Source organism: Dendropsophus ebraccatus, chromosome 4 (assembly GCF_027789765.1).
Source record: "Dendropsophus ebraccatus isolate aDenEbr1 chromosome 4, aDenEbr1.pat, whole genome shotgun sequence".
NCBI classification, from domain to species: domain Eukaryota; kingdom Metazoa; phylum Chordata; class Amphibia; order Anura; family Hylidae; genus Dendropsophus; species Dendropsophus ebraccatus.
Genome location: NC_091457.1, coordinates 18,634,708 through 18,660,333, shown reverse-complemented (window position 1 = coordinate 18,660,333; position 25,626 = coordinate 18,634,708). Strand labels below are relative to the sequence as shown.

The 25,626-nt window shown below is 42.2% G+C and overlaps 1 protein-coding gene across 3 annotated transcripts in view; it reads left to right on the top strand.

Moving 5' to 3' along the window:
• The window catches only part of RIPOR1 (RHO family interacting cell polarization regulator 1), a 66,119-nt gene extending 42,056 nt beyond the window's left edge, over window positions 1-24,063 (top strand). For all 3 annotated transcript variants that reach the window (XM_069965220.1, XM_069965218.1, XM_069965219.1), the window contains exons 9-22: window positions 315-358; window positions 1,138-1,263; window positions 2,208-2,356; window positions 4,171-4,300; window positions 8,468-9,361; window positions 10,518-10,660; window positions 11,185-11,356; window positions 15,812-15,947; window positions 16,669-16,830; window positions 17,699-17,857; window positions 18,565-18,761; window positions 19,442-19,525; window positions 21,821-21,911; window positions 23,733-24,063. In XM_069965220.1, coding sequence (XP_069821321.1) covers window positions 315-358; window positions 1,138-1,263; window positions 2,208-2,356; window positions 4,171-4,300; window positions 8,468-9,361; window positions 10,518-10,660; window positions 11,185-11,356; window positions 15,812-15,947; window positions 16,669-16,830; window positions 17,699-17,857; window positions 18,565-18,761; window positions 19,442-19,525; window positions 21,821-21,911; window positions 23,733-23,830 — 2,585 coding nt within the window. In that variant the 3' untranslated portion in view covers window positions 23,831-24,063. The remainder of the gene's footprint in view (window positions 1-314; window positions 359-1,137; window positions 1,264-2,207; window positions 2,357-4,170; window positions 4,301-8,467; window positions 9,362-10,517; window positions 10,661-11,184; window positions 11,357-15,811; window positions 15,948-16,668; window positions 16,831-17,698; window positions 17,858-18,564; window positions 18,762-19,441; window positions 19,526-21,820; window positions 21,912-23,732) is intronic.
• Window positions 24,064-25,626: the final 1,563 nt, after the last annotated feature.

The window sequence follows — 25,626 nt, the reverse complement described above, 5'->3', positions numbered from 1 at the left end:
CATTTAGCTGCTTTGGTCAGACAGACTTTCTGTTCTCTCAGTGCCTTTTTACAATGACAGTTTTTGAAGCCAAAGTCAAAAACAGACTATAAGCAGAGAACAGGTCATAAAGGAAAGACTGTGATTTTTTTCCTCTTTTCAACTCCATTCCTGGCTTTGGCTTCAATAATCTGTAAGATAATCTGTGTGTGTTAAAAGAACTCTGAGTGTTAGATAGCAGAGTGGTGGTGGGTTTCCACATTAGCTCAAATAAAGGACAGGAGGGAAAAAGAGTTTTTTCTCTTGTACTTACTACCTCTTGTTCTCATATTTAGGACTGGCAGGATTTGCAAGGTTGTGTGCTGGAGACCAGTATGAGGTAAGGTGGACCTGTCACTGCTGCATGGAATTATAGCTGGGAGCAGTGGTGTAGCTACCATGGAGACAGACCACACTGCAAAACACGTGGCCTGCTGCCATGGTACTCTGATGCAAGCTACGCCCCCCCCCCCCCTTCCCGACAATGAACGTGCTTCAGCGCGGCACTATGTACCCCCCACACACCACGGACAGAGGCAGCGACCTAACCCCTGCCCCCCAGCAGTGACTGTGTCCCGATGCTGCAGCCGCTGGCACCATCTTCGACCTGTACTTCTCCCCTCCCCCAGACAGAGACAGCCATCCCCCGCTTCTACCATGATTGACTCAACAGCTCTCAAACAGCAAGTTACCATTGCCTCCCCATCTATCCCGCTATCTCCACCCAGACAGTGAGTGTCTCGGTGCAGAAGTCATCCTCCAGCATCTCCGCTGGCCTTATGCCCTAACCCCCCCCCCCATGACCTGCCGTGCTTATGTGAGGGACATGACCACTTAACGGAAGATAAAAATAGAATTGTTGAATAGAGCCCAACTGACCCCTTTGTTCTCGGACAGACAAGCCAGCACTAGAATGTTCTGGCTGTGACTTACCTTTCTCTATGGGCAGTGCCTTAATGGTCATGTATGTGAGGATGGGAGAGATAGTGAAGGTGTACAGGCACCTCTCGCTTCTGTAGTTCAGTTACCTGGAACCCTCCAGACCCTGGTGTTAGACACACAACAGTTCCTCGTTGTTGCTGCAGTCTTTTAATTGAATCTTTGATTTATGTTGTGTAGATTTTTATGAAGTATGGCCGACAACGCTGGAAATTAAAGGGACGCATAGAAGTAAATGGCAAGCAGGTTTGGGACAGCGAGGACATGGTGTTTCTTCCTCTAATCACAGAGTTCCTCTCTATAAAGGTATGGAGACTCTCTTGGCCTCGGTCACTCACGGCCGCCTGCTGGGTTCAGGCATTTTTATGATTCGTTTCTGTATAAATTCAGCACATGCCATAAAGTGCAGCGTTTATACGAGATCATTTTTGCTGTGAATAAATTTTCCCTTAAAAGTCATTTCTTGCTTTATTGCTTACACAGTTACAATGGGGATGGTAAAAGACTAGGAAATAATATGATCTTAAAGGGGTATTCCCATCTGAAGATGTTATACCCAATCCGATTTACTTCGGTTTTTGTACATGGTACATTTGTAACGTTAACAGCATTTAGTGACACGTTTCACAGCAAGACTCATAGACATAGACGACAATAGTCTGTGCCCTTGAGATAAATGTGAAAGTTCATCGAGCCTGCTCTGTGACCTTTGAAAAGGTCATTTTACAGCGAGCTGCTGCTATTGTCTCCTCTATCTACTGGTGTCACATGATGCTGCAATGCTGTACAGATCACTTTACAGCAGCCTCCTCTTATCACCACAGACAAAACAGGAAGTCTCAGCTTAGTTTTAGTCCCAGTCATGAGAATAAAAACTACAAAATAGATAGGGAAATGGAAAATGAGAAAAAACGGCACCAAAAATTCTTAAATATATTCAATGTAAATATTTTATTTAAAAAATGTCATTTCCTGACGATACATTCGCTTTAAGCCAGAAGCAGACAGCTCCATACATTGTATAGTGGCCATGCTGAGTTACTGCAATTTGGCCTCTATTCACTTCAGTAGGAGCTGAGCTGCAGTAACCCAGCACGGCCACTACACAATGTATGGCGCTGTCTACTCCCAGTTCTGTTCACTGTAAATAGGGTGATGCTGCAAACTGGGAGTCAACGCCTAATCAATGAAGATGATCTGTCACTAATAAAGTCCAATTCTAAGCATAACGGACTGTGCTCTTATTACAGGTCACTGAATTGAAGAGCCTAGCAAACCATGTCATTGTGGGCAGTGTCTCGTGTGAAACGAAAGATCTCTTTGCAGCCCTTCCCCAGGTGGTAGCGGTGGATATTAACGATTTGGGAACAATCAAACTAAATTTGGAGGTCAACTGGAAGTAAGTGAAGGCAGCAGAGTCGACTGTGACTATTGTCATTATCATTGTTTTTTTTGGTTTTTTTTTGGAACATTAGCAGACTTTTGATACTGAAGCTCTTCTTTTCGATCAGAATGAATAGAGAAGCCTATGCTCCCGTCACTAGTTCACCCGTTGTCCCACCTGTGACCACTTTTGCTCAGAACAGGGATATGCTTTTGTTAAAGGTCAGGTGACCAAAGCGTTAAAGGGGCCCTCCAGAGAAAAATGTTTTCAAAACAACTGGTGCGAGCTGCTGTATGTCCTGCAGGAAGTGGTGTATTCTTTTCAGTCTGACACAGTGCTCTCTGCTGCCACCTCTGTCCATGTCAAGAACTGTCCAGAGCAGTAGCAAATCCCCATAGAAAACCTCTCCTGCTCTGGACAGTTCCTGACATGGACAGAGGTGGCAGCAGAGAGCACTGTGTCAGACTGGAGAGATTACACCACTTCCTGCAGGACATACAGCAGCTGATAAGTACTGGAAGACCTGAATGATTTAGTATAACTTTCTGCCACCAGTTGATTACCCTTTTAAGTATTAACATAAGAGAGTCTGCTCCTGCTTCTGTGTTGATTTAAACAAATCTACATAAAGAGAAGATATAAGAGTGTTGGAGCTGGGTAGACCCATTCAGCCATTTTTAAGCTTTGAACACTGAGCGGTCACTTATTGCTTTACATATCCCTCCCCATGACAGGCGCCATTGTCACCTGGTAATCCATGTAATTTACTGCACCTGTCAGTGGTTTTAGTGTCATGATGGATCAGCCTGTGCGAACAATAGCGGACATAAAGGGGATTTCTGAGCTAAAAAGACCAGATGGTGAGGTGGGCAGAGAATAGCTAAGACACATACAAGGGCTGCTGATTGATAAGGCTGTGTATGTATGTATGTATGTATGTATGTATGTATGTGTGTGTGTGTGTGTGTATATATATGTGTATAATATGTGTGTGTGTATATATATATATATATATATATATGCATATGTGTATATATATGTGTATATATATATGTATATGTATATATATATGTATGTATATATATATGTGTGTGTATATATATATATATATATATGTATGTATATGTATATATATGTGTGTATATATATATATATATATATATATGTATGTATATATATATATATATATATAGTATAATATATATATATATATATATATATATATATATATAATTATAATTTTTTTTTTAATTATTATCAATTTTTTTTATTCTGCACCACGATTTTGCTTAAAACAGCAACAGCAGTCTAATATACCATAATGGTGGAAGACTGAATAAATTTGCAGAAATATATCCAATATATTCTGAAACTATTTTTTTTTAAAGGGGTTATCCAGCAGACAAAAACATGGCCGCTTACTTCCATAGACAGCACCACTCTTGTCTCCAGCTTGGGTGAGGTTTTGCTGCTCAGTTCCATTGAAGTGAATGGAGCTTAATTGCAAACCGCACCTGAACTGGATACAAGAGTCGTGCTGTCTCTGAAAGAAAGTGACCATGTTTTTGTAGCACTGGATAACCCCTTTAAATGTAACGTTAACATATAGATCAATAGTTTGGGAAGTAGTAGCTCTTGCTCAGACATTCAGGGCTTAATAACAATGATGATGATAATAATAATAATATTTAATTAATAACATTTAATAATTAATATTTAATTATTTATTTATTAAAGTTAATACTTTTAAATACGTGTATTTAATATTTTTGTAATTTTTATATTTTGCGTTATTTTTGTAAATGTTCATGTATGATTTTATTTTTCAGTCCATTTGACAAGGAAGACCAACCTTCGGCGGCCAGTACTGTAAATAAAACTTCTACTGTCAACAAGCGGTTTTCCACATATAATCCTAGTCCTCCAGATACCCCCTCCTTGCGGGAACAAGCATTTTATGTAAGTAGCCCTTTTGGCAGGGACTGGTTTTATATAGGACATATAAGGGTGAGCTTGCAGAAGACTACTCATTCTTTAAAGGGGTATTCCCTTCAGGGACATTGATGGCATATACTCGCACCTCTGGGACCAGCACCTCTTGAGATGTAGTATCACACTATTCTGTAGAGAGGAGATACTAGACAAACACAGCAGTACAGGACATGTAGTATCACACTGTACAGGACATGTAGTATCACACTGTACGTAGAGAGGAGATACTAGACACACACAGCAGTACAGGACATGTAGTATCACACTGTACAGGACATGTAGTATCACACTGTACGTAGAGAGGAGATACTAGGCGCACACAGCAGTACAGGACATATAGTATCACACTATACCATAGAGAGGAGATACTAGATACACACAGCAGCACAGGACATGTAGTATCACACTGTACTGTAGAGAGGAGATACTAGACACCAGTGGCGTAGCTACTATGAAGGCAGGGAAGGCGACTGCTATGGGGCCCCTGCATGAAGGGGGCCCGAGGAAGCCTGCCCTGCCTTCATGGTAGGTACCCCGCTCCCCCAGGGGTCCAGAGAGGAAGAGGGACCCCCACTGCACTGTTCAGCCCCCTCACTGACTCTAGTGCCGGGTGAGTGGGCTGAACAGAGGAGCAGGACCTGCCAGACTGCACAGGAGAGGGATGAAGGACCTTTGGGTCACATGACCCAAAGGTGCTCAATACCTATGTGAAGATCAGCCCGGACTACAGGAGGAGGAGGGGAAGCCTGGGAGCTGTAAGTGCTGTGTATGTGTATCAGTGAGTGTATATATGTGTCTGTGGGTATATGTATATATCAGTGTGTGTATATATGTATCTGTGTGTATATTTATATGTCAGCATGTGCCTGTATCTGTGGCTATATGTGTGTGTGTATGTCAGCAATGTCTGTAACACTGGTGTGTGTGTGTGTGTGTGTGTGTGTATGTATCTGTGGCTATATATATATATATATATATATATATATATATATATATATATATATATGACACAGATACATACACACACATATACACCAGTGTTACAGACATTATATATATATATATATATATGTCTGTAACACTGGTGTATATGTGTGTTTGTGTATGTCAGTAGTGTCTCAAGTGATTGACAGGTTTGCTCCCAAAGATGTTCTGCAGCAGCTTCTATTAATGCTGGGCTCTAATAAAAGAACCCACCATTAATATCTGCTGCATTTTATTTTATTTCTGGTTGAGTATTTCGTATTACACTGAGATGATTTCCCTGTGTACAGTCTATTCATGGTGTATACATCAGCACTAGTGTAATCACATTACAGCGTATATATATGTGTGTATGTCAGTGGCGTATCTGTATATATGTTAATGGTGCCTCTGTGTGTGTATATGTGCGTCATTGTCTGTGTTTGGCGCGCGGGGGGGAGCGTACAGGATTCATGGGGCCCCGTACAGTTTTTTGCTATGGGGCCCCATGAATCCTAGCTACGCCCATGCTAGACACACACAGCAGTACAGGGCATGTAGTATCACACTATACTGTAGAGAAGAGATAATAATAGTTAATAATAATTTTTGTTAATATAGCGCCAACAGATTCTGGAGCACTTTACAATTCTGGGGGTACATACATAGACAAAAATCAGACATCACAGAGATATACATATAATTATCCATAAGTACATGAGGAGTGAGGGGCCTACTAGACACACAAAGCAGTACAGGATATGTAGTATCCCACTATACTGTAGAGAGGAGATACTAGACACACAGCAGTACAGGACATGTAGTATCACACTGTACTGTAGAAAGGAGATACTAGACACACACAGCAGTACAGGACATGTAGTATCACACTGTACTGTAGAGAAGAGATCACTGAGATATACATATAATTATCCATACAGTACATGAGTAGTGAGGGGCCTACTAGACACACACAGCAGTACAGGACATGTAGTATCACACTGTACTGTAGAGAGCAGATACTAGACACACAGCAGTACAGGACATGTAGTATCACACTGTACTGTAGAGAGGAGATACTAGACACACAGCAGTACAGGACATGTAGTATCACACTGTACTGTAGAAAGGAGATACTAGACACACACAGCAGTACAGGACATGTAGTATCACACTGTACTGTAGAGAAGAGATCACAGAGATATACATATAATTATCCATACAGTACATGAGGAGTGAGGGGCCTACTAGACACACACAGCAGTACAGGACATGTAGTATCACACTGTACTGTAGAGAGCATATACTAGACACACACAACAGTGCAGGACATGACGTATCACACTGTTCTGTAGAGAGGAGATACTAGACACAGCAGTACAGGACATGTAGTATCACACTGTACTGTAGAGAGAAGATACTAGATGGCCATTCACTGCATGCACTTCACTAATACTGGGGTTTTACCAGTAAAATGGCCACTTTTATTGGTCAATCATCCAGTTATTCACGTGTTGCAGATCCGGACTGCCTGTACTATTGTATGTACTATGTTGAGACTAGACTCCAGTAACGATGGTCCAGAAAGGGCCATTGTTTGTTGAAAATATTCTAACCTGAGGCCATTGTAAGTTGAGGGACCACTGTACTTGTTGTTTCATAGAAATGACACAAGAATACAATAAAAGTTGGTTACAAAATAGAGAACAATGCCAAACATGATTAACGGCCCCCTGTATTCACTGTGAAACAAAGGACAGAAACAGATCAACCTGGTTGGTGTTCACATGACCTCCTTTAGCATACAAATAGTAGTTTTGATGCTTTAAGTTTTACTTCCTTGAAGTGCTATTATCTGTACTTTTGTGAGTGTTTTGCACATGTTACAATATCCTTAGGATACAAAGTTGGTCCATATCCGCTCATGCCAATACTGTTGAAGGTACCCGTTCCAACAAAATGCATACCCACCCCACCCCCACCGTAATGTACCTGCTATTATTCTGTCCCCTGTATGATGCTTATTCTTTTTATTTATGCCCATGGAAAGAGTTCCTTGTTGCCAGATCTGGGAAAGCACAGCTGGCCAATGCTTGTCATGCTTCGAGACACGCTAAGTGACAAATTGTCTCAGACTTGCAGTTCGTGCAATGATGTCTCCTCTGTCCATATTAATACTTATGAGCAGGACTACTATGTAAGTTTGCTCCAGAAATATTCTGCTTTGTAGAAGCTTTAATGGATAGTTGGATAGTAGAGATGAGCAAACCTTGAACACACTGTGGTTCGTCCAAACTCGAGCGTGCAGCATTGGATTAGTGTTGGATGTAGCCCTAAGTCTGCCCAGAAAACATGGATACAGTCATAGACTTTATAGGGCTGCATGCAACTTCTTCAACCACCAGTAATCATATTCTGCACGCTCGCGTTTACTCATCGCTACTGGATAGTTCACCGCTTATCCTCTTTGAAAGCCTCTGGTAGTCACACTTGCTACAAAGAATATAATGGAAATGTGCATTAGTCTGTGCATCTGTAGTGGGCGTGCTTGGTTACTAGAGCCTCTCAATCCAGCATGACCACTACAGCCATCTGCCTCCATCTCTTTTGACTTTGTCTACCGCTACCAAACAACTGATCCATGGGAGTGCCAGGTATTGACCCCGCCCCCCCCCCCCCACTGATCAGGTATTGATGGCCTTTTTTTTTTTTTTTTTTAAAGGGGAAATCCTGGTGCCAGCTCAGAGCCGTGTCCCACTCCTAGACGCTGCCGGCTGTCTTCTGAGCTCCTTTCCGGCTATGTCAGGACTCTGCTGACGAGTGTCCCGCTCAACCAGACAAGGACTGGGGCGGGACACCGCTGCAGTCGCTGATTGGCTGAGCAGGCTAAATCCCATCCATCTGTGATGTCAAACGCGGGCTGTGACTTACCTGGGAGAAGATGACAGCCAACAGGGTCTGGGAGCTTAGTGATGTGGCACCGCGCTGGCACTGGAAGCGATAGGCATAGTGTCTTTTTTTTTTTCCTGTAATTTTCTCACTGCCCGTAATGATATTTTTACCCCCAACCCCCAGACTTCTCCTTTAAGTAAGGTTATCAATAAAGTCCCAGAGATCACCTTTACATAATTGAAATTTAATCTTTTTTTTTTTTAATTTGCATACTTCTAGAATATGATACGACGCCAGGAAGACTTAGAAAATGGAGCCGCCTGGTCGATTTCTTCTGAATCTTCCGATGATTCCTCCAGCCCACAGTTATCTAGCAGTGTCCGGCACGCTCCCAAGAACATTGTCCAACCCGAACTTCAGGCATCCGCCCCAGACATAGAAATATCCTTTACACAAAAAGAGGAGAGCACGGACACTGCAGCTGATACTTCCATCCAGGAGGTGGAAAGCGGTGGCAAATCGGTTAACGAAAACGTTGCATCGACAAAAGAATCTGTGGCCAATGGTCATGTAGTATACTCTAGGACATTAAGCCATATCAGTGAAGTAAGCTTTGACGCTTCGGGTTCAGACTTCCCCACCTTGGATGAATCTCAGATAACACTACCATCGGACACGGACGTAGTCTCTGAAAACACTGCTGCTGCTGTTCCTGTTAGTTGTGAAAAAGTCGATGATTTACAGATCACTGTACAGTCGGCCGGTGTTCAAGAGGAGGAAAGTGAAATGCTACACGTAAAACCAGAATCGGGTCTACAGCAGGAGATCATTGATTTCGGTCAATCATCGAATGGACAAACTCCAGTAGCGGAGGTAGTGCCTTGTGCGGAGGAGCCGGAGCTTGTGCTGGAGGAAGTGGTTGAGACGGAACCACTGCGGCCGGCGATTCATTGTTCTCCCATTAATGCTCCATGTTTGGACACTGTTCCCGAAGAGAGGGAGAGCCCCATCTGTGAAGTATTAACCTCTGACTCCACAAAAAGGAAGATTGTTGACTCTGGTTTGGATGAGGCGATTAATTCCTTGAGTTCATCACTGGACGACTATCGGGGGCAGTTCCCTGAACTTCAGGCACTTGAGAATAAAATCAAGGATCTAGAAGAAGTCCTCTTGGTAAGTTAGCTCTAGTAGTATGGACATATACTGTGGCCTACTGGCAGTGGGCCCTTTGAGCGTGTTGCAGTGGAGATGGTCAACTACCGTTTTTCTCCAAAAATAAGCCCGGGTCTTATATTATTCTTTTCTCTGATAAAGGGCTAGGGCTTATTTTTTGGGTAGGTCATCGGAAAAATACACAGTACCCCCACTCTATACGTTAGTCAGCCACCATATTGTATGTTGCACTGTTTTTAGGCTCCTTATACTGTAGTTAGGCCTTCCCCATTCTGTGTATCCCCCCCCATACTGTATGCATACCCCTCTTTGCAGTAAGGCCCCCATACATTATACCTCCCTCCCCATCTGTAGTTGTCCCACATACACTCTGTCACCCCCACATTCAATGTCGCCTATTGTACATCTTCTAACCCCTCCTGCCTCCCCTGCAGCTTATGTTGAGCAGGTGGGGGTGGAGCATAAAAGTCTGGCCCTGATTGGCTGATACTCAGCCACCCAGTGTAAGGGAACTGGTCAGCTGACTGTAACTAGGGCTTATATTGCAAGCCTTCTCCAAAAAGCCTGCAAAATGAAGCTAGGTCTTATTTTCGGGGTAGGTCTTATTTTTAGAGAAACATGGTAGCACGTACATTCAGGTTATTTTGCGGGATTTAAAAGCAAAGCAGATCACACAGTCCTGCATGGACCAAATGTAGTCACTAGGTCTAGGCTCAGTAGGATTTCCGCAAGGTCATGGTATATGCTTGCCCTCTCCCTTGTTTAAAGCCCCTGTGAGACAACTACCCAGTGTAATTACGATTGTAAGATCTCCTATCTATCTCCTATCTATTTATCATCTATCTCCTATCTATCTATCTATCTATCTATCTATCTATCTATCTCCTATCTATCGCCTATCTATCTATTTATCATCTATCTATCTATCTATCTCTCTATCTCCTATCTATCTATCTCTCTATCTATCTATCTATCTATCTATCTATCTCCTAGCAAGGTCCATAAAGGCATGAAATCCCCAGGGTTCTAATATGGATGGCCTATCCCTCTATCTCATTGGAACAGTTGTTTCTGCCCTACTGTGTCCTGTGGGGGAATAAAACTAAATCACAAGTCTAATGGTGACAGACCCGCCTGTCTTTTCTTATTTTTACAGCAGAAGCAAGGTGTATTCAGAAGCAGAGCATCCAGCATAAGCCTCACGGTAGAGAACGCCCTTGAAAGTTTCGACTTCTTAAATACGACTTCTGACATGGAGGACTCGGAATGCTCGGAGGAAGAAGGCGGTAAAAGCGAAAGGCAAGACTAAAGCGTTTCATTAAAATTATCTATATGTTTTTCACTCTCTTGGTAGGCCCTTTATGGCTAATTCTTCCTATATTACCAATTTTGTTTACATTCTCTTCTATAGCCCCTTGTTGTCCTATTTAGAGTAAAGGCCATCAGGGATCCTACAGGTCTGTCCTTCAGGAACTTCTCAACTGATAGATGACCAGATCTAATGTCAACTTTAATGGCTCCTAAAATTCCTTTAGGAAAGGAGCGAAGGACCAATAACAAACCCATCAGAAAAGGGCTCTGAATGGGACACTGTAGGAGGCTGTAAAAGAGAAACTGAGCAAAATTTTTAATAATGACATATGGGGGAAATGTTTTTTTTTTTTTTTTATACCGTAATGTACCTAGCAAGTATTCAGAAAAAAAAATCCAATGTGTCCATAGTCTTAAAAAAATGTGCCACCATTATATGGGAATCGTCTTATAGTAATCTACATGCTGAATTCAGAAAACTGTTTATAACCAAATCTTGTCCTTTCTTTTAGGATGGAGAGCAGTGAAGATGTCCCTGTGACAACGCCGGAACACAAAAAAACTAAAATTGAGGATGTGGTGTGCTGTCCCTCTGAAGGACTGTCCAATCCTCTGACCACTGGTAGTGAACAGCTGGACAGGGCCCTGGTTATGCACCTGCACAACTGCAATAGGCTGCTGCTGGTAAGAGATTAATTGTAAATGCGTATGTGACCGCCAAGAAAGAAAAGGACGAGATTGTATTTTTACATTGTGTGGCTGCTGTAAGGGGCGACACAGCCTTACTGCTGCCACTGGCTGTGTCAGGAACTGCAGGGTTGCTCAAGCCCTAGTCCTAGCACAGTTACATGTAACTAGTGATACTGAGCCTCAGGGCCGCCATCAGGAATTTCGGGGCCCCATACAACCAAAGTGTCTGGGCCCCCCACATTAATAAAAAAAAATAATAGTGTGTTCGCCCCACGCCTTGCTGGGAGGTATAATTTGGTTCCGATCAATTCTAGAGAACTGGCTCATATACCCCATTTTCCCCAGTGGCTTAAAATGTAACCTCTGTTATACAGTTATAGAATTGTAGAAACTAAATGTGAACAAGGTGCAATTTATATGTCACCATACAGACACTTACTTGTATAGCTGCCTCTTGTGCTCTGTATGCAGTGCATTATACTCACCCTTGCAACGTACAATTTATAGCGTGTCTACAAGCCCAGCGGGGCTCATTATGATGGAGACTAAAACTTATACAAGAGTGGGGTAGGGGTTCCCCTGTATTCAGAATGCTGTTGAGTACTAGGCAATGCCCCGTTTGGGGTTATTGAATTTCGAGGGTCTGGGGGGCTGTTTGATTTGTATATGTTCACCAATATCCCCCCCCCCCCCCCCCCGGTATGCTCACTAACATAGAATATGTTGATAAGGCTAATATAATGAGGCTGTTCCATGTTAGTGAGCATATACAAATCATCCCCCCCCAGGCAGACTGGTTTAGCTCACCCAAGACAGTGATAGCGAATACTTGGCGGTGAGAACGCTTTCTAGGAGAACCTGTTTGTGCAGCAGAGGTGTCTTTATCCTGCTCTGCATAGACCCTCGAAATTCAATAATCCCAGATGGGGCATTGCCTAGCACTCAACAGCATTCGGAATACAGGGGAACCCCTACCCCACTCTTGTATAAGTTTTAGTCTCCATCATAATGAGCCCGGCTGGGCTTGTAGACACGCTATAAATTGTACGTTGCAAGGGTGAATATAATGCACTGCATACAGAGCCCAAGAGACAGCTATACAAGTAAGTGTCTATTTGAATTGCACCTTGTTCACATTTAGGTTCTACAATTTTATAACTATATAACAGAGGTTACATTTTAAGCCACTGGGGAAAATGGGGTATATGAGCCAGTTCTCTAGAATTGATCTCACACACAGACACCAGCACACATGTATACAGACACCAGCACACATGTATACAGACACCAGCACACATGTATACAGACACCAGCACACATGTATACAGACACCAGCACACATGTATACAGACACCAGCACACATGTATACAGACACCAGCACACATGTATACAGACACCAGCACACATGTATACAGACACCAGCACACATGTATACAGACACCAGCACACATGTATACAGACACCAGCACACATGTATACAGACACCAGCACACATGTATACACACACCAGCACACATGTATACACACACCAGCACACATGTATACAGACACCAGCACACATGTATACAGACACCAGCACACATGTATACAGACACCAGCACACATGTATACAGACACCAGCACACATGTATACAGACACCAGCACACATGTATACAGACACCAGCACACATGTATACACACACCAGCACACATGTATACACACACCAGCACACATGTATACACACACCAGCACACATGTATACACACACCAGCACACATGTATACACACACCAGCACACATGTATACACACACCAGCACACATGTATACACACACCAGCACACATGTATACACACATACAGGCACCAGCACACATGTATACACACATACAGGCACCAGCACACATGTATACACACATACAGGCACCAGCACACATGTATACACACATACAGACACCAGCACACCAGGGCACGATGAAGTTTGAACTTCTGCAACCTGGAGAAATCACCTAATATCACCTGCAGTCCTATGTAACACCACATAACACAGTGGTATCTCTGAGTACAGATAATGTAGTAGATTTCACCTGCAGTCCTATGTAACAGCACAGATAACACAGTGATATCTCTGAGTATAGATCATGTAGTAGATGTCACCTGCAGTCCTATGTAACAGCACAGATAACACAGTGATATCTCTGAGTACAGATAATGTAGTAGTCACCTGCAGTCCTATGTAACAGCACAGATAACACAGTGATATCCCTCTGAGTACAGATAATGTAGTAGTCACCTGCAGTCCTATGTAACACCACAGATAACACAGTGATATCTCTGAGTACAGATAATGCAGTAGCTGTCACCTGCAGTCCTATGTAACACCACAGATAACACAGTGATATCTCTGAGTACAGATAATGTAGTAGTCACCTGCAGTCCTATGTAACACCACAGATAACACAGTGATATCTCTGAGTACAGATAATGTAGTAGTCACCTGCAGTCCTATGTAACACAACAGATAACACAGTGATATCTCTGAGTACAGATAATGTAGTAGCTGTCACCTCGGGGCGCCCCTACTAAATGATGTTCTACAAAATAAGAAAAGTGTCATACAGGGACTCACAGGTGAGGTCTTCTTTGATCTGAGGCGTCACTTTCCCTTTTCCTCTCCATCCGGCCCAGACCTCCATGATGAGTCCTTCCAGATACGTTTCATCTTTTCAGAACCTGCGAGACAAACAATTTAGGCTCCGCACATTTCTAGCAGCTTCCTTCCCTTCCTCCCTCCTGTAGGCTCCCATAGTAACTGCGCTGTGTGGGATGCCCCCTGTATGTAGGATTCCCTACTGTGCCCCCTGTATGTAGGATCCCCTGCTGTGCCCCCTGTATGTAGGATCCCCTGCTGTGCCCCCTGTATGTAGGATTCCCTGCTGTGCCCCCATGAGCTAATAATGCCCCTAGAGGTAACCCCATGAGCTAATAATGCCCCCAGTGGTGCCCCCCATATACTAATAATGCCCCCAGTGGTACCCCCATGAGCTAATAATGCCCCCAGTGGTGCCCCCATCCACTAATAATGCCCCCAGAGGTGCCCCCATACACTAATAATGCCCCCAGAGGTGCCCCCATACACTAATAATGCCCCCAGAGGTGCCCCCCATGAACTAATAATGCCCCCTGCTCTGCCTGTAAAAAAACGAACATCCTACTCACCTAATCCGCACTGTGGCTGCAGGCAGCAGCTCTTCCTCCTCTTCTGGCTCCATCTTGCGAGCCGCAGAGGTCACGGCCCGGCCTCCCATAGGCTGCTGGTATGAAGTGCCGGCAGCCTATGGGAGGGAATACAGGAGGAGGACGCTGACAGGTCCTGCTCCTGTATTCTGATCGCTGTAATGTTCCGCCCGCTCACTGTGCGGGCGGAACATCAAAGCGATCTGTGCATCCCGAAAAGCTGCGCGGCCGCAGCTTCTCGGGATGCTTAAACAGGTGGCAAGGGGGGCCGTGCGGGCCCCCCTAGCGTAGCGGACGGGGGGCGGCGGCCCCCCCCCATGTCTCTTAGGGTCCGGGCCCCATACGGCAGTACCACTTGTACTGCCCTATCGGCGGCCCTGCTGAGCCTCCCCGGGTGTCTATATAATACATATCAGCAGTGGAATAGGCATAACTCTTGGTAAAGCTGTCTGTGTCACTAGTGCTGCAGTTGCAGAGTGGCAGTAATTACCATTATTTCTGCTACATACTGATGTGGCTGTAGCCTAAATGACATATACAGTGTTCCCCGGTGTAATGCCTATTCTAATACCAACATGTATAATATACACACCAGGGGAGGCTGCAGAACTAGTGACACAGACAGCTTCCCCCAGTGTAATTTGTATACAATACATGATAGTATTAGAATAGACATCAGGGGAGGCTGCAGCTCTGGTGACACATACAGCTTCCCCCAGTGTAATGTCTATTCTAATACCAACATGTATAATATACACACCAGGGGAGGCTGTAGCACTAGTGACACAGACAGCTTCCCCCAGTGTAATTTGTATACAATACATGATAGTATTAGAATAGACATCAGGGGAGGCTGCAGCTCTGGTGACACATACAGCTTCCCCCAGTGTAATGTCTATTCTAATACCAACATGTATAATATACACACCAGGGGAGGCTGTAGCAATAGTGACACAGACAGCTTCCCCCAGTGTAATTTGTATACAATACATGATAGTATTAGAATAGACATCAGGGGAGGCTGCAGCTCTGGTGACACATACAGCTTCCCCCATTGTAATGTCTATTCTAATACTAACATAAGGGTCTGTGTCACCCCTTACTACTGCCAATTAGTGTAAAAAAGAAAAAAATTTTTTAGAAATAACGTTACAAATTTGTATGACTTTTAGCAAATGTAAACAAAACTTTTAATTTGCCCCTTTAATCGATACATGCTTTAATTCCCCGCAGCATTTGGGTACATTCGGACCCCTTCGATGTCGTGAATTATATGCACTTGATAAATTAATGCGGGAAGTCCAAATCTTAGAGATGGTCTGCACGCTAACTGAGGAAAAGTCCGGGAGAGCACATACCGCAGCAGAAGGTGAGAGAATCTGTGAGCAGTTTTATACTTCCACTATAAAACCCAACTCCTTCAATGAGACTGGGAGAGCAGCAAACCAGTGAGTGAAGCGCTCAGCTGGTCAATAGTGGTCTGACCATATAGCCCAAAACTTTGACATGTGAAAAGTTTGACATTTTAAAAACTGACAGTAATGCTTTTAAAGGGATTTTCTTCCTCCAGAAACAGTGCCACACGTGTCCTTCAGTTTGCTTACAGTACTGCAGCTCAGTTTTATTGAATAAAATAAAGCAGTGTTGTAATACCACACACAACCTGGAGACAGGCGTGGCACTGTTTATGGAAGAAAGCTGCCATGTTTTACCTCTAATTAACCCCTTTATCTGATGTTTAAATAAAAAAAAAAACAAAAAAACAATTTTTGTGTATAAATTAAATAAAGGCATAATTCAATAGCTGTGAACATAATTCTTATTGGTGTGATTGAAGAGTATAACTGGTATCGAGGGAGAATTCCCTATATCTGTCGTCCATAGAGGTGGTAGGATAGATCAGGGAAGACATCACTGGAATTAGGGATGACCTTAGCTATGTGTGACCCCATTAATTTATTAGTATTTATTTATTTATATATTTATTAGTATGCTGCCACCTGGTGTTCAACATGTATACTAATGTGCACATCCACCTTAATCTTTTGAGAAGTAGACCTCCATACATCACCAATTTTGTTTTTTTTCAGTTTTGAAATTTTCAACACCTAAAGAAGGAATTGTGGAGTTTTGGAATGAATGTGTCCAGGTCTCAGATGTGTTTGTATGCTCGGTGGAGACAGTTCTGCATTCCCTGGGTGTGCGATATGCTGAACAAATCAATTCTCAACACCAAGGCCTTTCTGATGCTGGTGAGTATAACATTAATGCAGGATAAGGCAGCAGGTAAAATGGATTGTTCTGGGAAGGAATGTCTCCAGGATAACTGTCAGTGACAATAGACATGCCCCATAGACTTTGGGTACTATAACACCCGATCAATATTGTAAACAAGTGCCAATCTGCTAGGTCGGCACTCATTTACTGAGCCTATTACACGGCCCCGATAATTGTTTATATAGGGCTGCATGGACATCGCTAGCGATATCTGTGCAGCCCTTGCCCAAGCAGTAAATACTTCACCTGTCCACGCCCCCATCTTCTCCTGCGCTCTGTAAGTGTTCCAGCACCATGAGCTGCAGCTTTAGAGCAGCTGACAGGGGCGTTCCTAGTCAGTGATTGGCTGAGCGGCCTGTCAGCTGAGACAGCCTGCTCTGAAACTGCAGCAGGTGGTGCTGGAACACATACAGAGCGTAGGAGAAGACAAATATTTACTGTTTGTTCAAACCTGAGCCGTTGGTTGTGTATTGCTATTACACTTCGGCGACCAATGATTTTAGGTCTAGACCAAAAGAAATGATCAGCTGATGATCGTTCCATCAGCTGATCGTTGTCTCTATTACAGAGTGTGATAACTGGCTGATTTGGGCCGATTCGACCAATTTATTGCTCTGTGTAATAGGGCCCTTTTTATTACAAGAAGGTGCTGAGTGTGGCTTCTCCTGACTTCTTCTTCCGATCGGTCGTGGTCTGAAAACTCAAACCCTGACCAATCAAAACTTTTGATTTGTCTCTCTAACATGTCAAAAAAAATTTGTTTGTTTATTTTGGGTGACAGTGCCCCTTTTAAACATCTTACATTTAAAAATATTTTACATACTCTGCTCTTTTTTTTTTCAGTGTTCGTAAAGCTTGTTGAAGACATTTTGGATCAGAAGTTGCCCAGAAGGTCCAGGACCACTTACAGTGAACAGCTAACAATCTTCCAGTATTGGAGATACTTTGAGTCGGTCTCGGTTACTAATTTGGATGCTTTGATTTCCGATTTGTCCAAAGAAGGTAAAATCACATTTCAATGGGTTAGTCACGTTTTAGGGCGTTATGCACAAAGTATTTGACAATGAAAGAATTTGAAGGGAATCTGTTGTCACTCCTGGTTTGTCAGTATTAGCAAATCCTTGTATTTCCTATTAAAGGGAAGGTGTCATCAGAAAATGACTTATTGAATAAATATTTTTAAAAAAACTTAAAAATTTATAGTGACTTTGTTTTAAATTTCCATTTCTCTATCTATATTATAAAATAATCCTGAGATCTTGAAATTTTCATTCCCACCACTGGGGCTAAAACTAAGCTGAGACTTCCTGTTGTCTCTGTGGTGATAAGAGGAGGCTGCTGTAAAGTGATCTGTACAGCATTGCAGCAACATGTGACACCAGTAGATAGAGGCGACAATAGCAGCTCCCTGTGGAATGACCTCTTCACAGGTCACAGAGCATGCCCAGTAATGTCTCACATTCATCTCAAAGGGACAGTGTCTATTGTCATCTATGTCCATGAGTCTTGTTGTAAAGCATGTCACTAAATGCTGTTAAAAACAGCTCTGGCAAGATGGCAGCCCCCAAAACAATGTACAAAACAAAAGTCAGAAAATAGGATGTTCCCAATAAAGGGACTATTTTGATGCGTATTCCTTATAACACTTTAGCTTTGGGTGGAGGATGTCTTTCATTGCAGCTCTCACTATAACCAACTATGTTTTTCAGTATTGTTTGTGCAGAGATTGAATTCAGACGATCAGAATGTGGTTCTCAAAGCCTTGAAGAAAGTATCTGAGAGCCAGATCCAAAAGGAAGGCTTTAAGACGCTCAGCCTGTTGCTGACTAATGGGAACAGCCGAGTTATTGCAGCTGCTTCTTCACTGCTCAGAAGCTTCTCTGAAACACAGCATTTTAGGGAACGGGTAAGAACAATAAAGTTATTTATTTGCTTAAAAAAGGTACTTTTGATTTATTATGCAGCTATATATAATTCAGCTAGTATTACCTCATGTAGTTATTACTTTACATCTAAAAAAAAATCTTACATTCCTTTACCTTCAGTTAGGTCATGTGATCTTATGATGACACCCTAGAAATTAAATGTGTTTCTGTGTCCTTCATCTCAGCCAGCTTAACCCACTGTATGATGGAACTGCATGGACTGTTCCACTCAAGCTTTTAACAGGGGGGGGGGGGGGGAGACAGAAACTCCTGTTAAAGTTATTGATTATAATAATACAGCTTATGTCACACAGTTATAATGAATTGAACGACAGGTCAACCTTCTTGACAAATACACACACATACATAAATTAAATATATATATATATATATATATATATATATATATATATATATATATACGCGATTTGTAATTTAATTCTCTTCAAAAATCTCAAGTCTTCCAGTACTTATCAGCTGCTGTATGTCCTTCAGGAAGTGGTGTGTTCTTTCCAGTCTGACACACTGCTCTCTGCTGCCACGTCTGTCCATGTCAGGAACTGTTGATAGGAATTAAAGGGATTGTTCAAATATTTTTTTCTTTCATAAGGAAAGAAAGCCCCATAGTTAGGTGCTCATATTATGTATATGTGTCTTGCAGGCTCTCGTGTCTTACTTGGAGCTGCTGGAAGATGAAGATGTAAGTGTGCGTGTTGCGGGTTGTGCGGCACTGGGATGTTTGAAGGTGAGAAAAATTTTATGAAAACAAATAAATTGTCTGACACATTGATGAAATATAACACCAATAGGTCACTCACCAATAAAATCCACGCCCTTACACCTTGACAAAACCAAAAAACTCAGGGCGTCCATGGACGTATTAAAATATGATTTTTTTTTTATTTTTTTTTTTAAACACTGTTTTAAACAATAGTTCACAAAAACATTTTTTCTCTAAATTAAATGGTGCCAGAGACTTGTAATTTACTTCTAGTATAAAATTTCCAGTCTTCCAGTACTTATCAGCTGCTGTATGTCCTGCAGAAAGTGGTGCATTCTCTCTAGTCTGACACAGTGCTCTCTGCTGCCACCTCTGTCCATGTCAGGAACTGTCCAGAGCAGTAGCAAATCTTATCCTGCTCTCCAGACAGGAAAGAAAACATCACTTCCTGCAGGACATACAGCAGCTGATAAGTTCTGGAAGACTTAAGATTTTTTTTATAGAAATAAATTACAAATCTATGGCTCTTGATCTGAAAGAATTTTTTTTTTGTGAACAATGATGAATAGATATAATTCATATGCCATATATTGGCCAGTAGTCACCATATAAAGGAACATGGAGCCTTTAATAGTATATACAGAGGATCTAAAGAGGAACCCCAGCCATACCCAACTTATGTTGCGCTGGTTAGGGTTTCTGTCCAATTTAACCTACAGAAATGTGTGTGAACATGAGCTAAGTGTGGAGAGAGTGGTGAGTCAGAAGCAGCTTTGTCTCCCGGCTCAGAATGGCAGGAGATATAATAGTGTAATCCAGCTCCTATCTGTGCCTCCCCCTGCAGTAATAGCCCCCATGCCTCCCCTCCATTATCCATACCGCCTTATCTTCTCTTTCCTTTAACCCTTTCCATCTCCTTCACATCCAGCTTGTGTGCTATTCCTTATATACTGTACGTAGAGAGCAAGGAAAGGGTTAACACCCTTACATATGATTCCTCCTGTGCTCAGCTCCCCTGTGGCTTCTCATATCTCCCTGCAGTAAACATTCCTGTCCTCTTGTTTTCCCTTTCCTATAGAGGCACAGTCGGAAAAAAAAAAATTGTTTCTTTTAACGTGTCATTAAAATTGCACAGTCACGTCTTTTTTTTTATTTTTTTTTAATAAAATGGTATCGATAAATTGTATGTATACCAATAAAAACCAGTCACCCTGCAAAAAAAAAAAAAAAAAAAAAAACACGCGCTATGAAGAATAAAAAAGGTACCAACAAAAAAATGACTAAACAAAGTATAAAACAAAAAAGTCCAGATAATGGACTGAAAATGTAAATGTAAATGTAAATCCAGGCGCATGTAATGTTGCATCCTTGCTGAAATGCTCACATAAATTTAGCACAGGTGGGGTCCTTGACAGTGAAAACTAAAAAGAAAAAAAAAAAACAATACTTACCTGCTGCAGTGTTGCTCTCTTCCGGCTTCTCTCTCTCCCTTCCTGCTTAGTGAGTATACGAGTGATTCCACTCTTGTGGCTGAAGGAATAATGCTATCTCCAGCCTCTGGAGTGATTGACAGGATGGGTAGCCAATGGTTCCTCACACTGTCAATCACAGAGCCCCATTTAACTCTATATGCTTCTAATCAGAAGCGAAAACGGCACAGCATCCAGCGGTACTTTAAGTGCTAACCTTAGTCCGGGGTGCCTATCAACTCATCCAGAGCTGTCCAGAATTCCGGATGCTCCTATAGACTTCTATGGGGCCACGTGTGCTGGAATTCCTAACAAAGATAGAACAGGTTATATAATTTCCTAACCTGTTTTCTGAAATGGACACCTTTCAGGAAAAATAAAACTGAAGGGTGTCCATGCCCAATGGAAGACCATAGGTGCAGAAATTTATTCAGATTTCCTGATAAGAATCTGGATACAATTACAAGACGTGGGCAGGAGGCCTAAATAATAGCAAAAAAAATGTGGTAGAAAAGAATTTGTAAAACTACTCTATACAATATATGAATCCTAAAATGGTTTCCATTAAAGCGAAAAAAAATTCTTGCAAAATACAAGTATCCAAACGTCCTAGTCTGCCGCTCCCATGTCTCTTTGTTGCTCTGCCTATCATTGGTGGCACCGGTGTCCAGCTGTGTACTGATTGGCTGAGCAGGCAGCTCCTGCAGGACCATGATGTCACAGGAATTGGGAGATACCAACTCCCGCTGGTCCCCTCTGAGGGGCAATGGTTTGCTATGTTTGCACCGCCCCCCTAGATCCCCATTACCCAACATTTTACATGTCTTTTTTTTTTATTCTACATCCACAGGCGAAAGAAAGTATAGAACAGCTTGTCTACTTGTGCCAAACGGACAAAGAGGAAGTAAAGGAGGCGGCCAAACACAGTCTGATACTTTTTGGTAAGTTTTTTTTTTTGCTTTCCACAATAATTTAAACTAAACTAAATGCAGGTGGATCCAGTTTTCATTCACAGTGGAGGTTAGGATCGGGCTACACAGTGATTCCTGGTCACACGACTGATGTGAATGGAATTATGTTACCACAAATGGCTGCTGCTGCAAAAAAAAATTTTTTCTAACTGCTAGGTCGTGGTCAAGGACACTTGTAGGTCGCAGCTTGAATCGGTAATGCAAAAAGAAATCACCTTGTAGCCTAGAGTTAATGATGGCAGGATAGGAATCTAAAGGATGAAAAAAACAACGTCCATAGTGCCTATAAAGAACAGGCCATGATATTGGATGATAACAGAGAACAAGTTAGCAAGTGCTGTATACCTCCAGCAAGGTCAGGATCTTTATTGAAACCTAATTGCCAAATTTGGGTTCAAATAATCCAATAATAAGGACAGGCTGTGATAATGGCTGATAACAGAGAACCACGGTGAGTGCTGTTAAGTCCAGCAAGGTCAGGACCTTCACATAAACCTTCCTGGACACCCAATGCGCCTACCTGTCAAATTTGGGATCAACTGGTTGAGTTGTTTGGAAGGCTATAAAGCACAGACAAAGACCGGAGTCTCTAGATTCATTAGATTCAGGTTGTCAAATAGTGACATGTTCAGCCTATTTTCCAAACATGTACGTGTATTTGGCAGGACTGAATAGTGCAAGCAGCCACGCATTTCAGTCCTGCAAAATAAACCTATACATTTAATGAATTGGTTGAACATGTCACAAATTGAATATGTTGAGCTCATTAAAGAGGTTGGCCACTTTATAGTAAAATAGTTTAGTATATAGTATTAGTAAGTGTACTTACTCCCTGTGTACCTCATAGAGCTAAAATCATACTCCCCTCCTTCAGGCTGTGCTGTCCTGCTCTGTGTTGAGTCTGTCTATAAGACGGAAGAGCATGTGACCATGCCCCACCCCCAGTGTCCTCCATAGGCATATACAGGCTCAGTGGTGGACACTGGGGGCGGGGCATGGTCTTATGGACAGACTCACCACAGAGCAGGACAGCACAGTTTGGAGGAGGGGTGTATGATTTTAGCTCTAAGGTTCACAGGGAGCTGCTGTCATTATATACAATGGGGGAGATTTATCAAACATGGTGTAAAGTGAAACTGGCTCAGTTGCCCCTAGCAACCAATCAGATTCCACTTTTCATTCCTCACAGACTTTTTGGAAAATGAAAGGTGGAATCTGATTGGTTGCTAGGGGCAACTGAGCCAGTTTCACTTTACACCATGTTTGATAAATCTCCCCCAGTGAGTATAGTTACTACTACTGTACATTGAGCTATTTTTACTATAAAGTGACCAACCCCTTTAAGCTTTGTTGTCCCACTATCCAAAAGCCACAGCATACATCTGCATCCCTGTTTAACATATATATAACGTATACACAGAACGCATGGAGCAAACGGTGACATGAACCTATTGTACTAGTCACTCCAGGTCTAGTCTAGTCTAGTCTTGCAAAATTTAAATATTGAATCTTCAATAAGGAAGGTGCCCATAATCTTTAAAGGGGTTATCCAGGACTAGAAAAAAATGGCTTTTTTTCCAAAAACAGTGCCACCCCTATCATCAGGTTGTGAGTGGTATTTCAATGACTTCATTCACTTCAATGGGGATCCACAATACCACACCCAAACTGAGGACCAGAGTGGCGCTGTTGCTGAATTTTTTTTTTTTTTAACTATCTAAAGTTTACATTACCGTCTATAGCGGTTGTATTTCATGCTCCAATGTGTTGTCGTTTCGCATCTCAACATAGGAGAAGACGGTAAAATCGCTTGCCGGCATTTGGAGGAAACTCTGGGAAGTCTGCCTCGACTTTTTGCACCTGGAGCAATGGCGAGCACGGCCTTCTGACCCTCCAGCTCCTACGTTACGGAGACCCTATATAGACACTACCAGGAGGCGAGTGTACCTGACAGTATTAGCAAGCTTCTTTACCGCGGAGGCCGATGGAAAGCTTTATGACAATGACCTACCTCTGACTATGTTTTATGAAGCTCCGAGAGCGAGAGAACAAAAGCGAGATCTGTACAAAGGCGTCAACTACTACTTTAATGTGTGTGGAATAACGCAATAGGCAAACCCCCCCCCCCCCCCCCCGGAAGAGCTTGCAAACACGGATGTGTAAAATGTAGATTTTTCTTCTTGTATATGGAATTAAAGTTCAGTCCGATGATGTAAATCTCTGCCGTGCATGCCCGCATCACGGTCCGCGGGTAAGTATCTCATCCCGCAGTATAAGTGGCCGCTGATATTTTTCTAAGGAACGCCACTAGCCCATGTGCAATGGTTCTTTACAACGGAATTCTATATTTTTGTTTTTAATAGTCGATACCGTGACGGGAATCTCCCCTTTAAGTGATATTAAGACCTTGTTTATATCAATAAATTTGTTTTATGATTTTTTTTTTTACACACGAAAATAATACCGTTCTTTACCAGAGTTGTGAATGGACAGTGCCATGTTTTTTTTTTGTTTTTGTCTGTCTATCTGCTATAGCTTTACACATAGCGGGATGTAAATCTTCATACATCCATATATATTGGTTCGTTCTCTAGCGGTTTCTTTACGCTACTGTTTAAGTTGTTGTTACGGCCGCCTGGATATCGGAAAAGAATAGGCGGCACTGGCAACCATCCCTCTCAGCACTCCCATTTGCTTGCATTACCCATTATATCACTTTCCATCTATTAACAGAGTGTTTTTTTTTTTGTTTTTGTTTTTTTGCTTTTTTTGACCAAAGTAAATACGGTGTGTCACTTTTACATTTTTAATCCAAACATAAAAGGAGGAGAGAATCCTTACATTTTGTTTTCTTATTGGACAGCTCTGTGTATTTAATAAAAAAAAGAAAATTATCTATATAAAGATGTGTCTGTGGGTGCAGCGAAACAATATATTTTCTTATTTAAAGAGATATTTCCATCTCAAGTAATATCGTTTAATCTTGTCGGACTCCAAGTAATATATTCTTACAAAAATAATCATATAGCAAACTTGCCTCCTTCTCCTGATATGCTGCTCTTTCCATCTCATTGTTGACAGCTTGTTGTCTAGGTTACCGACCACCACTCTGCTCTAAAAGCAGTGGTCTGACTGATCTCTCTCTCTCTCTCTAAATATATATATATATATATATATATATATATATATATATATATATATATATAATGTGCGTGTATAGATAGAGAGATCAGTCAGACCACTGCTTTTAGAGCAGAGTGGTGGTCGGTAACGTAGGCAACGAGCTGTCAACAATGGGACAGAAAGAGCAGCATATCAGGAGAAGGAGCCAAGTAAATGAATGTATTTGCCGAGATATTTAACGTAAGGAATCCTTCATATATAACCTGTTAGTTGAGATTGGAATCCTCCTATATACATTGTATCTTCATTGTTGATATTTACACATAGGCCGTACCTGAAAGTCCAATAAACAGAAGAAAATCCTGTGTACCTGACTCTTCTGGTGCATGTTGTTCTGCTTCGTACCATCTCCTTGTGAACTGTCCCGAGCCAATATGGTGCTGTGACTTGAATGACCCCTATAGATAATGAATGAGGAGTTTTCCTGTACATTATTCAAAGTATTCATTTAGAAATTGTCACGTTTATTCCCCCAGATAGAAATATCGGATTGCTTCCAAAC